The sequence below is a fragment of the Polyodon spathula genome, chromosome 18 (assembly GCF_017654505.1).
Source record: "Polyodon spathula isolate WHYD16114869_AA chromosome 18, ASM1765450v1, whole genome shotgun sequence".
NCBI classification, from domain to species: Eukaryota; Metazoa; Chordata; class Actinopteri; order Acipenseriformes; family Polyodontidae; genus Polyodon; species Polyodon spathula.
Genome location: NC_054551.1, coordinates 12555695 through 12570857, shown reverse-complemented (window position 1 = coordinate 12570857; position 15163 = coordinate 12555695). Strand labels below are relative to the sequence as shown.

Sequence of the window (15163 nt, the reverse complement as noted above, 5' to 3'; positions counted from 1 at the left end):
TATTTACTCCAAATAGGCATGGCCAATTACATTATCAAGCAGTAGGTTACCTTTCTCACGTAGGATACGGCATCTTCTTCAGTGTACACCTCAGCACTGACCCCGCCTCTTCTGCGACGGGCCTTCACAACGGGATTGGGGGGCGGAGGTGAAATCTCATCGTCGTGAGAATCGGACTGCGAGTTGGACTTCTGGCGAGCCAAAATTTGTTTGCATTCTTCCTAAAATGAGGCGAAAAGAAAGAATCTTAACATTAACTTAAATTGGTTCAAAATGATATTACATAACACCATCTGTACAGAATGAGTAGAGTTTTTATAGTGTCCATTAGCGGTGTTACAATTCTTCAAGGATGAATCGTGACACTTTTTGTACAAGATATCGTATCTTAATAGAGGTATGTTTCATTTGGAAAAAGCACAATAAAGCTCATTGTAGTTCAAAGTGTGTTTTATAGTTGGTATGAATACACACTCTCCAACTATTTTTTTAAATCTTTGAACAAAATAGTCCATCATTAAATGATCATTTGATCTTATTAGCCATCATCGTGATACTGTACATATCATATCACGATTCGTATTGTGACCTATTATGACATTAGGGTATCAACTGTACATTTTTCATATTGGATGCTGTTTAAGAGGAGCCCTCTGTATTGTTCTAACTGAACATGAATTAAGTATTAAATACTGGATTTGATTTACACTCCCAACAACAAGCACCCTAGGTGTATGTTACATTGAAGCCACCACAAATTTTACTGAATAGGATGGGTTTGAACTGGTCTGAAGCCCATAGACTAGGGCACTTCTATCTCACTTCTGTGCAGTAAGCATATATTACCATAATGCTGACCCGCTGTATTACTGTGCTGAATACAAAACACCTGCATGGGTTTGAGGAAGGAACCCAGCCTCACTACTCCACCAGTGCTGGTGCAGAATGGCTAAGAAACACACAGGATAATGTATAAAAAGCAACCTGAATTGATTCATAATTAACAGTTATTTCTGAACAAAGTATATGAGCAACGATGAACTAAAAACACAGATTCCTGCATGAATCAAACGCCTGTGTAATGTACTGTATTTCAACAACATTAATAATAACAATAATAATTACCATGCCATTCAGTAGCCTCCTCCAGGTCTCCTAGCTAACTCTTTTAATCCCACAGCAAGCCACTGTCTCAGTAGCTCTGTCACGCACAGGTGTATGTGGCTGAAATGCTCCTGCCATTACTGAACTAAGGAATCCCTGTTAAAACATCCAGCTCATGAGAAGACATCCTGCATAGCCTGTTGGACTTCACAAATAATAAAGGCTAATAATGAGAATAATGCTGCTGCTCTCCTGAGCCTCAGATAGCAACTATCAAACAAAGCAGGCTTCGAATCCTCGATCAGATCTCGTAAGTAAACACCTCACCAGTCGTTTGCTGTCATGACAATGAGCCATCTCAACCGCTGTTAGAATGGACAGGAGATAATACACAGGAGCACAACATCATCCAACCTGGCTATTCACAAGATAGCTGTCCCCTTCTGAGTGCAAAGGAAATGCGCCACAGTCCTGTCAGCAATGAGCGTCAGCCCCTGCATTAATAACAATGACGTGCAGGCAGCTACTGATTATAGATTCTAACAACACTGCTGCATGCTCAAGCAGCCAGCTACGTCACAAGCTGTCAATGTGAGATCAAGCTTCACTGAACACTCCTCTCTTGCAATCTTTACTAACCATTTGAATAAATCAGAATGTACCTTCCTTCTATGACATTGTTCAGAGCACTGCAACACCACTGCATTTGGGGGATGGGAAGGAAGAACCAGTCCTAGGCACTAGAATCAGCTACAATGGTGCACTTCTTTGAAAATAAAATGAATGTCAGCTTGTTGGCATAATTGAATTGTTTTACCAGCAGATCACAGGAAGAGGGTGAAGTTAATTTCTTTGCAGCGTATTTTACAAATCGCAAGTGGTATATCAATCTAAGTTCTTTTTTTATTTAGATTAGAAAAAAAAAAAATGATCCCACATTTTAGATTTGAAGCTTCTTGTGGACACTGTTTTTGGACACTTCTCCCAGGCAACTCACGAGAGATTTTCTCCCATATTTTGCTCAAAACTATTAAAAATACTTTAGGTCAGCAAACCTTTAATTTTTACAAAAGTCAATTTCTCGCGAACATTTCAGGTCCTAAAATCATGGATACAGTGTTACGTACAGTCTGTGGTTACTGCAATACCCGCCTGTACCTGGCTGGGTTTAGGACCCAGGGGAGCCCTGTGGTAGGTTTGCATTCGGTGTGCAAGGCAAGCTCACATACTTGAACATCTACAATAACTGCGCGGGAGGTAAGCACTCCTCGTCTGGCAAAAATAAATAAATTAAAATACTGATACAAATTGAGCTTCTTCGACAACAACGTATTACCACATAATGCCAAGCAACATTGGAAAAGACATACTATCTTTAAACTATGCAAGACTGAGTTTAACGGTGGGACATGGGAGCAAGCACGAAAGATCATAAAAACACACAAAAGCCTTTGACACTCAAAAAAACAGCGCTTCAGTAACATCTTCCATTGCCAAAGGAAAAACAGAGATAACAAGAAAGTTACATATGCAGAAGCTATATGTTCCTAGACTCACAAATTGCAAAGTATTCTGCATGGAAGTCTAAGTCAAACAAATAGTGAAAGATAAGTGTTTCTATTACAATTTCAGCATCAACATTGCTTTTGGAAGTTCAGATTGATTGATAGTATGTGTTTATATAAAGCAATAATTTGTTCATTTAAAATAGAAGATAGTCGACTATGAAATGTTACTGACATTGGTATTATTGATCCGCAATATTGTGTGCAGTGCAATGAATAACGTTGCAATACCATGTTGCTGTGTATTTTGTTTTTTTTTATTTTTTATGATGGCATTTAAAGTTTTTGTTCTCGTTAGAAAGTAGGTGCCGTAGCTCGTCCTTTGATGGTCAATGTGCAGTATCAAACTCAGCATTTAGTTTTGTTGTGTGATGAAAGTATCAATGCCAAATGTGTATGTTTTGCTGTGCAAAACGTACTACAGTGGATCTGTTAAAGTATTGACTGCTGCCAAATCAGCCTCCTACAACTACAGTACAATAAGAACGTATTTGTTTAACATCTCATGGTTGTTTTTCTGTTCAATATTTTTCCTTTTTAAAAGCAAATAGAAGTAGTACCGTATCACAGTCTATCATTCTACCAAACAATACAGTGGAACAGTAGTATGCCTTACATAGGTAATCACTTGAATTTAGGCCACTAAGATTTTAGTTTACAAAAGCTCCCTTATTTTGAAAAATCAATGTTGACAGGTAAGGGTTTATCTTTGTTTTCATCTGATCGTTATTTATTTGTGACAGCCATTTTAGCAGTGCAAACTTAAAATGAGTTTCTGTTGCATGTTGTGTTCAATGGCTACATCTAATCAAGTTGAAAGTGTGTTTTGTGTACTCTTTGCTTCGTCAGGCCCAGCATCATAGTAGAGCTCTTTAAAATCAAAATCAAAAACAGAAGAAATATGATATTAACATATGTAATCTGTTATCATAGAAGATGATGTGATTGAAACATTTAGAATGTTTTGTCACTGACATTCTAAAAAGATTATAGAAAGTCTTCACCCCCTTGAACTATTTTCACAGTTTGTTGTGTCAGTGCCACAGAGTTGCATGCATGTAAATGAGGATTTTTTTCCCCCACTTATCTACACACCATACTCCACACTGCTAAGGGGAAAAATGTTTTTATCCACCCTCCTGAGTTAATACGTGGTGGAAACACCTTTGGCAGAAATTATAGCTGCGAGTCTGTTGGGATAGGTCAACTTTGCACACCGAGACTTGGCAATATTTGATCATTCTTCTTTACAAAACTGTTCAAGCTCTGTCAAGTTCCCTGGGGAGCGTTGATGGACAGCAATCTTCAAGTCATGCCACAAATTTTCCATTGGATTTAGGTCAGGGCTCTGACTGGGCCATTCAAGGACATTTACCTTTCTGTTCCTTAGCCACTCCAGTGCAGCTTTGGCTGTGTGCTTTGGGTCGTTGTCATGCTAAGAGGTTAACTTCGTCCCAATTTCAGCTTTCTTGCAGAGGGCAGCAGGTTTTCCTCAAGGACTTCTCTGTACTTAGCTCCATGTATTTTCCCTTCTAGCCTGACAAGTGCACCATTCCCTGCCGATGAGAAACATTCTCATAACATGATGCTGCCACCACAATGTTTCACAGCAGGGATGGTGTTCTTTGGGTGATGCGCTGTGCTGGGTTTGTGTCAAACATAATACTTTGTATTTAGGCAAAAAAGTTCAATTTTAGTTTCATCAGACTACAAAATTTTTGCAAACTTCAAAACGGGATTCAAGGTGGGCTTTCTTCTTGCCACTTACCATACAGGCCAGATTTGTGGAGTGCTTGGAATATTGTTGTCACATGCACACTTTCAATAGTCTGTCATGCATATTTACGTTGTATATCTAGGATTTATGTCACAACTGTGTCCTCGCCAATTACCATTAAAGAAAATACCCATTATACCTCACAATGTAATTATTAACCATAATAAACACAATACCTCAGTAAGAACTAGCGATTCTGGCTTAATTATCTCTAGATTCACAATGAAAAGAGATTAACAATTAATATTATGTATGTTTAAGTATTTCAAATCAATCATAAATGTGTATTTGTTGTAAGACACAAAACTCTGATCACAGAGTTTTGCATTAGTGAAGCAGTCTTAATAGTTCATTACGCATTACATATACATGCTCCACCTTCCAAGTGGCTAAGTACTCATGTGACGATATCAATGTCATGGCTTCAGTTCAGTTACTTGTAAACACACAATATAAGTTTAATACTTATTCTATTGGTGTAACGTTTAAAACAATGTCTTCTTTACAGGCTCGTCCTGTCTGTTGAAGTTAACTGTACAGCAGCGCAGTGCAGTATCTCTGTGAATGCTGTTGGCAACAACTGCATCGTCACTACAGCTTGCTTTGCTAAGTTTTAAAACACCTTAGGAGACCAGACAATCAGATAACATTTTGGAAGGCCAGCTTCAAAAGACTGAACACAGTTAGTTCTGGAATCAGTGTTAACAACCCAATCCCCACAAGATGTCACACAGACAACAGAATTAAATATATGAGAAATGCTTATATTAAAACGAATTTAACAATGAATTTCCTTGACAAATTCATAAAAGCCTGTAGCTCTTGCAAAGTTGCCATTAGCTTCTTGGTAGCCTCTTGATGAGTCTCCTTCTTGCTCGGTCATCCAGTTTGGTGGGACGGCCTGATCTAGGCAGGGTCGTGGTGGTGGTGCCATACACCTTCCACTTCTTAATAATCGCCTAGACCGTGCTCCAAGGGATATTCAAGGCCTTTGATATTCTTTTAGAACACAGAAAATAAGAAAGTTTACAAACAACAGGAGGCCATTTGGCCTATCTTGCTTGTTTGGTTGTTAGTAGCTTATTGATCACAGAATCTTATCAAGCAGCTTGGGATCAATAAGCTACTAACAACCAAACGAGCAAGATAGGCCGAATGGCCTCCACTTGTTTGTTATACCCATCCCGATGTGTGCCTTTCAACAACTTTGTCCCAGAGTTCTTTTGAAAGTGCCTTGGTGCTCATAGCTGAGTCTTTGCTTTGAAATGCACTACCCAGCAGAGGGAACCTACAGGAACTGCTGAATGTATCCTGAAATCATGTGAATCCCTACAATTTAAGAAAGGTGGAGGCCACTTAATTTGGTGTGTGATTTTGAAGGTGATTGGTTATACCTGAGCTAATTTAGGATTGATATTACAAGGGAGTGGACACTTATCCAACCAAGCTATTTCAGTTTTTATTTTTAATTAATTTTCATCAAATTTCTAAAATATTTTTTCACTTGGAAGTTGTGGGGTAGGATGTATAGATAAATGAAAAAAAAACAAAACAATTTTAATGCATTTTAATTCCAGGCTATAAGGCAACAAATGGTGAAAACTTTGAAAGGGGGTGTAGATTTTCTATAGGCACTGTAAGTGTAGCTGCTGCTGATAGGTTCCAATAGGGACTTGTAATTCTTACAATGAGCGTGCTTCAGTGACGTAAGCAATATCTCCCTGCTGCAACAGGAAGGAAAACATATCTTGCTCCTGCTCCACTTTATTTCTCAATAAACTGTATACTGTACCTACATTTCTGAGTTTAAGTCACCTTGTATTCATATTGTTTTGTAGCAAAAGGGCTGGTCGTGTATCGAATGAACCAAGCCTTTAGTCTGTACTGGTGAATCCTTATACCCCTTTGTCTGGTAATGTGATTTTGGTGATACTTTGCTCCGTCTTTTTCCATCTGTGGTAGTTCAGCAAAACTTTGAGTGTGGTCTGAGCTACATGTTAGCTTTGAGCGATTTTGCTCTATCCTACAAAAGCTGGAAGTATAAAAATAATGATTATGAATATAATGAAACCCTGCAGTCACATATGCTACAATTGTTCAATGAATGTAAATATTTCTAAATACTGCATTAACAAATGGTGATATGGCAAGAAAGCAGCTTTCTGTTCATAAAATTTCTTAAATGGAATGTAAGTGCTCCTGATTTGCTAGCAGCTTCTGCCTCTTTCTTCACTGGTGCGAAAGGAATTCAGCTGTGCTCACCTCAAACCCCTTTCAAAACCACAACATGAAAGGTACAGCACAATGCTAAAGCACTTTGCCCTTACGTCTGAGTTTAACCACATTTCCTAAAAATCAGCCCCATCATGTTTCCAAATTGCGTATTTGGGACCAATACAATAAATGGATGTGCACGGCAGAGAACATTTTTGGAACTATCTTGTTATCTGTAATTATTTAATGATTTTATTAAATCATTAAAATCAATTCAAACACTTTGAAATTGAAATCAGAATGGGGGGGGGGGGGGAATGGGGGGGGGGGGGGATAGATGTCTTTAACATTTTAAAAGGACTTGACATAATTAACCAGAACCAATAGTTAAAAGCATAGTACAAAACCAGGACCAGAGGAAACGGAAATTAAGTGGCGACAGACTTTGCCCTAATGCTTTGGAGACACATCTTCATACATAGAGTGGTGAGGGGAAGGAATGAGTTACCTAATCATGTGTGGATGCTGAATCACTTAGAAGTTCTGAGATCAATCAGCTACTAGGAAACTGAAGAGAACAGATAGGTCAAATGGCCTCCTCATTTTTGCAAATATTCTTATTAAGCCTTTTCCTAGAAATACTGTATAGAAATTATGTAAGCAGCCAGCATCACAAGACACAGCTTGCAGTGTCCCCTTTTAAAAGATGGAATTAATTCTGTCCTCAGGCTACACACGGAAAAAACTGAGCCATGGGGTGTCACAAAATAATCAAATTTATTCCATGAGAGGAGTTTTTTTTCATAGAACAAGTGTTGATAGAGTGTCAAGGAAACATTAAATTCTGGAAGGGCCTTTCCAGACTTTCCCCACCGCTAGCAGCCCTGGGAATTCTCAGTAGCCATAACACAGGAGAAGTGTGCAGAGGTTTTTGTTTCCAGGATATTTTATTTGCTTGAATTTCTATAAATTACATAGCTGAGAGAACTAGGGTGTTTATTTTGCTCACGGCCTGGAACCTCCATAACCACCTACAAAGACAGCCACACCTTGAGCAAGGTGGTCTTGTTAAAATATTGATGGGAATGTCTTTTAAACAGCTTGAGAATCACAAAGACAGCTCTTCCGGGACTGAAACAAACAGGAAGACCACCGTGATTTTAGTAGTTATCCAATTATGACAGATTGTGCAGGGTCTACAGTGCATGAGGGCAATGTCAGTATTATGCAAGGGGTTGTTTCCTCCCCCTGCAAATCAGAACAGTTGTTCACACACAGTATCATCAAACAGCTGAAGGCTTTGAAATATGTATCTTGTATCTCCACAGAATGAGAAAAACATATGTGGAAGAAGTCACATGGTGTGAACTCATTTTATAGTACACAGGGGGGTTATATAACATTAATACATTAAAAAAATATATCTAACCCAGACAGCTAATCCGTTTATCAGTAACCAAATACACATAGGACGCAATACCTTACTTAAGGTTTGCTCACACAGGTTTCACAGACGCAGACAGCCCTTCTACACACATTTTGACCCTGCTTTTATATACACCTGCCTGCTTAAATTACAGGCAGGTGTCCCTCATCATTGGCTTAATAGCCAATCATCCCACAGCATTCTAGGAAATGTAGTCCTGTACATTTATTCCCTTTCCTCCTCCTACTCGACCACATATCCTCCCCCTTGTACACAGTACACAGCCATTTCAAGGCCCCCTTAAAACCCAACCATTTTCCCTCAAGCCCCACATGATCCCTTTTTAGACCATCTTTGGTTCGAGGGCAGGTCGGTCCACATTCCAGCACCTTCACTAAGGGAAAGAGGGATGGCGACATGGCAGAGAGGCAGAGGTGTAAGAGCTGGAGCCGGCGAGGTGATGTCTAATTCACCAGGGGGAGAGAAGCAGGCAATGGGGGGAACAACTGTGATGTCCAGCGACAGCACAGCAACGTCTGGTTCACCAGGGTGAGCGAAGTAGGAAAGAGTGGGGAACACTTGTGAAGTCTGGCGACAGTGCAGCAACATCTGGGGCATTAGGGGGAGCGAAGTAGGAGACAGGTGAAGCAACTGTGCCTGCAGGTTCAGCAACCTGGAAATCAGGCCCTTTTAGCCCTCAAAGCTGAAAGAACGTGATATGCATTTTTTTTTGTTAGTTTTTTTTACTTCATACATTTCTTTACGTTGCTGCATATTAGAGTATAAAATATATAAGACACAATGCTGCATTTACTCAGTACTGTTATTAGCAAAATCCTGAACAGAATAAAAAAGTTAAAATTCTAAAACAAAGAGACAGAAATTTCAAGCCTCTAAATTCTGTTAATTTCTTGTTGGGTAACTTTACCAGTGTCCTTTTCCTTTCTGAAAAAATTGTGCTAACAATGTGTTATTTGTATGCACTGTGCTTTATTAACAGTAATTAAAGTGATTACTTATATAACTCTTAGATGTCCAGTTTTGAAAGAACATTTACAGTAAACTTACATTTGTATTTTAAAACATGATATCTGTTACTGCACATGGTTAAACACATTTCTGTTAGCAAACAATGTTTTCAGTTAGTGTTGTAGTCTCTAATCTACTGTATATGAAATAGCTTATTTTTGAAAAAGTGTTTCTGTTGTATACCCCCCCCCCCCCCCCCCCCCCCCTCCACTGGTTTATTACCTATTTAAAATCAACCAGATGCATCGACATGCTTTCACCCAGTAGTGAAAAGAAATATACAAGTGCAAAGAGATAACTAGAAAATAAGACACAGAAACTCCCTTCAACCTTGTGATCAGACAGCATCGGCAATGAGACGCGGAGACCAGAACCTTATTGTTTAAGCGTTTTCAAGCATTTATTTACATCCTTCACCATCACTAATCTACACAGACACCCGTGATCACACTTTTTAAAACACATGTGGCTGGAGACTAATCAATCATTTAATCGTGTATTCAAATGACGGCTCCATACACATTCCCAAGTGATTTTGCAGGGAGGAATTTAACCCCCCCACCCCACACACACACGGGCACCGGCAGGCCTTTCACCCTTCCACAAACTTAATTAAATTAGTAACTGATGTCATGTTTTAATATGCTATACATGTTTCTTTCAAAACCGGGCAATTGAGACTTTACTAATGGAAGTGCAAAATATATAAGATTTATGAAATTATTTTGTTAGCTACAATTACTTTAATTACTGTATGCCCATGGCAGTCATGGAAGTCTGCATCACCCCTAACAGACTGAAAGCCACCAGGGAGATAGAAGGTCAGAACAGCTGGGTTCAGGTAGGCAGAAGCAGGGAAAAAAAGAAACTTCGTCAAACACAACCACCAGAAATCAAAACAACCAACAAATTTGAGTCACTGCAGAATTTTGATGAGCAGAACCAACAACAAGAGAATGAAAGGAACAACATCCAGGACCCTATTGACAGTGGTGACCAGACAGCAAAAAGAAGGGAGGTCATGATTGTTGGGGACTCCATATTGAGAAACACAGCAAGTTCAATTCGCAGTTTGGACCCCCTTACTACATCAGTGTGCTGCCTTCCGGGAGCCTCGGTCAAGCACATCACTGAGAACGTGGACAGGCTCCTAGAACGAACAGGAGACGACCCAGTAGTAGTCGTCCACATCGGTACAAACAACATTGGAAGAGACAGACCAAAATCCCTGCAAAACAAATTCAGAGAGCTAGGAAGGAAATTAAAAGAGAAAACCAAAACTGTGGTATTTTCTGGTATGCTACCGGCACCTTGCAAAGGACCATATGGACAGCTGGAAATAATTAATCAAAACGCATGGCTGAAGATGTGGTGCACACGGGAAGGCTTCACCTATCTTGATCATTGGACCACATTCTACAACGAGGACTATCTGTATAGACGGGATGGACTGCACTTAAATAACAAGGGAACCAGTCTACTTGGAGAAAAGATCCTCGAGCAGGTTCAGAAGCATTTAAACTAGAAAGGAAGGGAGACCGCATCAAAACAAGAACAACAACTCAGGTAAGACAACCATTAAATGTATTTATCTAAATGCTAGAAGTATCAGAAACAAAATTCTAGAACTTGAAGCTACTGCACTAACAGGTAACTATGATGTGATAGGTGTTACAGAAACGTGGTTGTCTGAGAGTGATGGGGACGAATATAATATTTGTGGGTATACACTGTATAGGAAAGACAGGCAGGACAGAAGAGGAGGAGGGGTAGCGCTATACATAAGAAACAGTCTTGAAGCCCAGGTGTTAAACCTGGACAAAGAAAATAAAACCGAATCAATATGGGTCAGAATAACAGACAAAAATTCAAAAGGGCATAATAATAGGAGCATGCTATAGTCCGCCAGATTCAGACGGTGAGCACAATAATCTGTTATACAATGACATTAGAAATGCGTGTAGCAAAGGAGAAGCCATACTAATGGGGGATTTCAACTTCCCCCAAATAAAATGGGAAAACCCGGTGGGTAGCACGAAGGATGAAATAGAAATGGTGGAAATGACAAATGACTGCTTCCTAACACAATTTGTGAAGGCACCGACTAGAGGGGAGGCATGCCTTGATTTAGTCTTTTCAAATAACGAAGATAGAATAACTAAAACAGAGGTCAGAGAACCACTGGCAAACTCAGACCACAACATGGTCTCATTTGAAGTGTTTTATTAAACCCCAAAAGTAATGACTAAAGCTAAGGTTTACAATTTTAGAAAAGCAAACTATGAAGGTATGAAACAGAGACTAATAGAAGTAGATTGGAGTAAAATAGAGAAAACGCCCAGAGAAGAATGTTGGTTGTTCTTCAAAAATGTAGTACTAGACGCGCAAAACAATTACATCCCTAAAGTAGACAAATCTAAATGTAAAACTAAATGGCCAAAATGGTTTAATAGATCAATTAAAAAAAATATATTCAGCAAAAAAAGGCACTTTACAGAACATTAAAAAAGGACCAAAAAGAAAGTATGCAGAAAGAGTACACAGAACTGCAAACGCAAGTCAAAAAGGAAGTTAGAAAGGCCATGAGAGAAATAGAAATGAACATTGCTAAGGGAGCTAAAACCAATTCCAAAATGTTTTTCCAATATTACAACAGCAAGAGAACATTCAAAGAGGAGATTAAATGTTTAAGAGATACAAATGGCAAAATCGTAGATGAAGAAAAAAAAATAGCAAATATATTAAATGATTACTTTTCACAAGTTTTTACAAAGGAAGATACTGACAACATGCCCCACATGTCATCCAGTTCCTATCCAGTTTTAAATAACTTTAGCATAACCAAGGCAGAAGTGTTAAAGGGACTAGGAGCTCTTAAAATAAACAAATCCCCTGGGCCGGATGAGATCCTCCCAGTAGTACTCAAAGAAATGAAAGAAGTAATTTACAAACCGCTAACCAAGATCATGCAGCAGTCTCTTGACACAGGGGTGGTACCGACAGACTGGAAAATTGCAAACGTAATACCGATCCACAAAAAGGGAAACAAAACTGAACCAGGTAACTACAGACCAGTAAGCCTGACTTCTATTATATGCAAACTTATGGAAACTATAATAAGATCCAAAATGGAAAATTACCTATATGGTAACAGGGTCCTGGGAGACAGTCAACATGGTTTTAGGAAAGGGAGATTGTGTCTAACTAACTTGCTTGATTTTTTTGAGGATGCAACATCGATAATGGATAATTGCAAAGCATATGACATGGTTTATTTAGATTTCCAGAAAGCTTTTGACAAAGTCCCGCACAAAAGATTAATTCTCAAACTGAACGCAGTTGGGATTCAAGGAAACGCATGTACATGGATTAGGGAGTGGTTAACATGTAGAAAACAGAAAGTACTGATTAGAGGAAAAACCTCAGAATGGAGTGTGGTAACCAGCGGTGTACCACAGGGATCAGTATTAGGTCCTCTGCTATTCCTAATCTACATTAATGATTTAGATTCTGGTATAGTAAGCAAACTTGTTAAATTTGCAGACGACACAAAAGTAGGAGGAGTGGCAAACACTGTTGCAGCAGCAAAGGTCATTCAAAATGATATAGACAAGATTCAGAACTGGGCAGACACACGGCAAATGACATTTAATAGAGAAAAGTGTAAGGTACTGCACGCAGGAAATAGAAATGTACATTATAAATATCATATGGGAGATACTGATATTAAAGAAGGAATCTATGAAAAAGATCTTGGAGTTTTTGTTGACTCAGAAATGTCTTCATCTAGACAATGTGAGGAAGCTATAAAAAAGGCTAACAAGATGCTCGGATACATTGTGAAAAGTGTTGAATTTAAATCAAGGGAAGTAATGTTAAAACTGTACAATGCACTAGTAAGACCTCATCTTGAATATTGTGTGCAGTTCTGGTCACCTCGCTATAAAAAAGATATTGCTGCTCTAGAAAGAGTGCAAAGAAGAGTGACCAGAATTATTCCGGGCTTAAAAGGCATGTCATATGCAGACAGGCTAAAAGAATTGAATCTGTTCAGTCTTGAACAAAGAAGACTACGTGGCGACCTAATTCAAGCATTCAAAATTCTAAAAGGTATTGACAGTGTCGACCCAAGGGACTTTTTCAGCCTGAAAAAAGAAACAAGGACCAGGGGTCACAAATGGAGTTTAGAAAAAGGGGCATTCAGAACAGAAAATAGGAGGCACTTTTTTACACAGAGAATTGTGAGGGTCTGGAATCAACTCCCCAGTAATGTTGTTGAAGCTGACACCCTGGGATCCTTCAAGAAGCTGCTTGATGAGATTTTGGGATCAAAAAGCTACTAACAACCAAACGAGCAAGATGGGCCGAATGGTCTCCTCTCGTTTGTAAACTTTCTTATGTTCTTATAGCAACAACACATTATTACAGGAAACAAAAGTCAACCTTGGCCCAGTTTTGGCAAGAAAAAATGTAACCAGTCATAGGTTCTAACTGAACCGCACAGCTGCTTTAGGGTGTGTCGAGTGAATGATTAACAAAAGCAGTACCTCAATCCTGGCCATCATCAAGAAACCTGATGTGATACGTTGTTAAATACAGTTTTTTGTTCAGTGCATATTAAAAGAGAAACAGAAAACAAAATAGGTCCATGCACATCCATTCACTATATGGGTGTTAAATATGCAGTTCTGAAAGAGACAAGTTAGCAAACATATTTTCTTTTTAAAACATCTAGTACTACAACAGGTTATGGTAACTGCTTGCAAACTTTGCTTTCACATAGTCTTGTTGCCATTCCTTCAGGGTCATCTTTTTTTAACAATAATCAGTCAGCTTCTTCCCCTGTTGATTGATAACCTTTCAACCAGTAACATGACCCAGGAAGTGAAGCAGTAACAGATTTCCTGATATCTATATACCTTGTGTGGTAAGGGATGTCATGTTTTAAAATAGGCCTACCTGTGTGCACTCTCATACATTTGAGACCTATATAGTTTTTGAAAGTGCACAACAGGTTAGATTAATGATGATTTGGTTAGCTAAAACTACTTTACAGAACTTGACTTGTGAATAAAGGAGATGAAATGACTATAAAGAAAATGTGCACATGGAGAACTGGTTCACAGTGAAACCCCAACTCTATTCTCATGTTTACCACTCATTTCTACAACTTAGTTACAATATGATTCAGAGGAGGGCTAACAATAATGTGGAGTCCACTGCAGTCAATATAGTCTGGTTTAACTTCAATTTCATTATTTAAGAATCAGAGAGCTGTATTTTCTGTGGTTACAGAGGGGACTTCAAAGCCCATTTAACACCTGAACTTTGGGGCTCGGTCTTGCCACGTTTGCTCTTCCCAGACAAAAAAAATAATAATAATAAAAGGAAATTGGAAACAACTATGCAATAATTAATTTCATAAATCATCAGATATGCTGTGGGTTCCTGTGGTCTCTGCTTCAGCTTGGAGCCAATTTCTGCAATTAATCAGAAAGCAGACGTCCTGCAAAATGTTTTCATTGCACATCACAGATTAAGAGGTCTGACTCCTTATTGGTGTACAGTGCCATGAAAAAGTATTTGCCCCGTCTGATTTTCTGCATTTTTGCACATTTTTCACATTGATTTTGGTTAGATCTTTTCGTGGGTTGTAGTAGCATACAGAGGGAGTTTGAGAGAAAAAATGACACCAAAGTTTGGCGCTTCTTTCATTTGTTTGGTGTGCAAGGTAATTAAACATGCAATCTTCAGGTGAAAAAGTTATTGCCCCCCCTAGTTAACTCAACCCAATTAAAGGGATAATTTGGGTAATCTGTTTGAATACTTTGGTTAACAAATCAGGCCTGATTTGGGCCAACCCTGCCCAATATAAATCTGACTAACTTTGGCCCTTACCATCAGAGTGAATTTGTCAGCACACAATTTCTAGAGGCACATCGTGCCACAATCAAAAGAAATTCCTGAAGACCTCCAGAAAAAAGGTTTTGATGCGTATCAGTCTGGAAAGGGTTACAAAGCCATTTCTAAGGCTCTAGTGCTCCACCA

General features: G+C 38.9%; 1 protein-coding gene across 3 annotated transcripts in view; it reads right to left on the bottom strand.

Moving 5' to 3' along the window:
- Window positions 1–15163, bottom strand: part of LOC121330810 (cAMP-dependent protein kinase type I-beta regulatory subunit) — a 190071-nt gene that overhangs the window by 117114 nt on the left and 57794 nt on the right. Inside the window, exons 1-2 of one of the 3 annotated variants that reach the window (XM_041277620.1) lie at window positions 1432–1534; window positions 51–221 (exon numbers count right to left, since the gene is read on the bottom strand). In XM_041277620.1, coding sequence (XP_041133554.1) covers window positions 51–221; window positions 1432–1461 — 201 coding nt within the window. In that variant the 5' untranslated portion in view covers window positions 1462–1534. Of the gene's footprint in view, window positions 1–50; window positions 222–1125; window positions 1402–1431; window positions 1535–15163 lie in introns of those variants that run through there. The other 2 variants (XM_041277621.1, XM_041277619.1) reach the window with 2 other exon arrangements.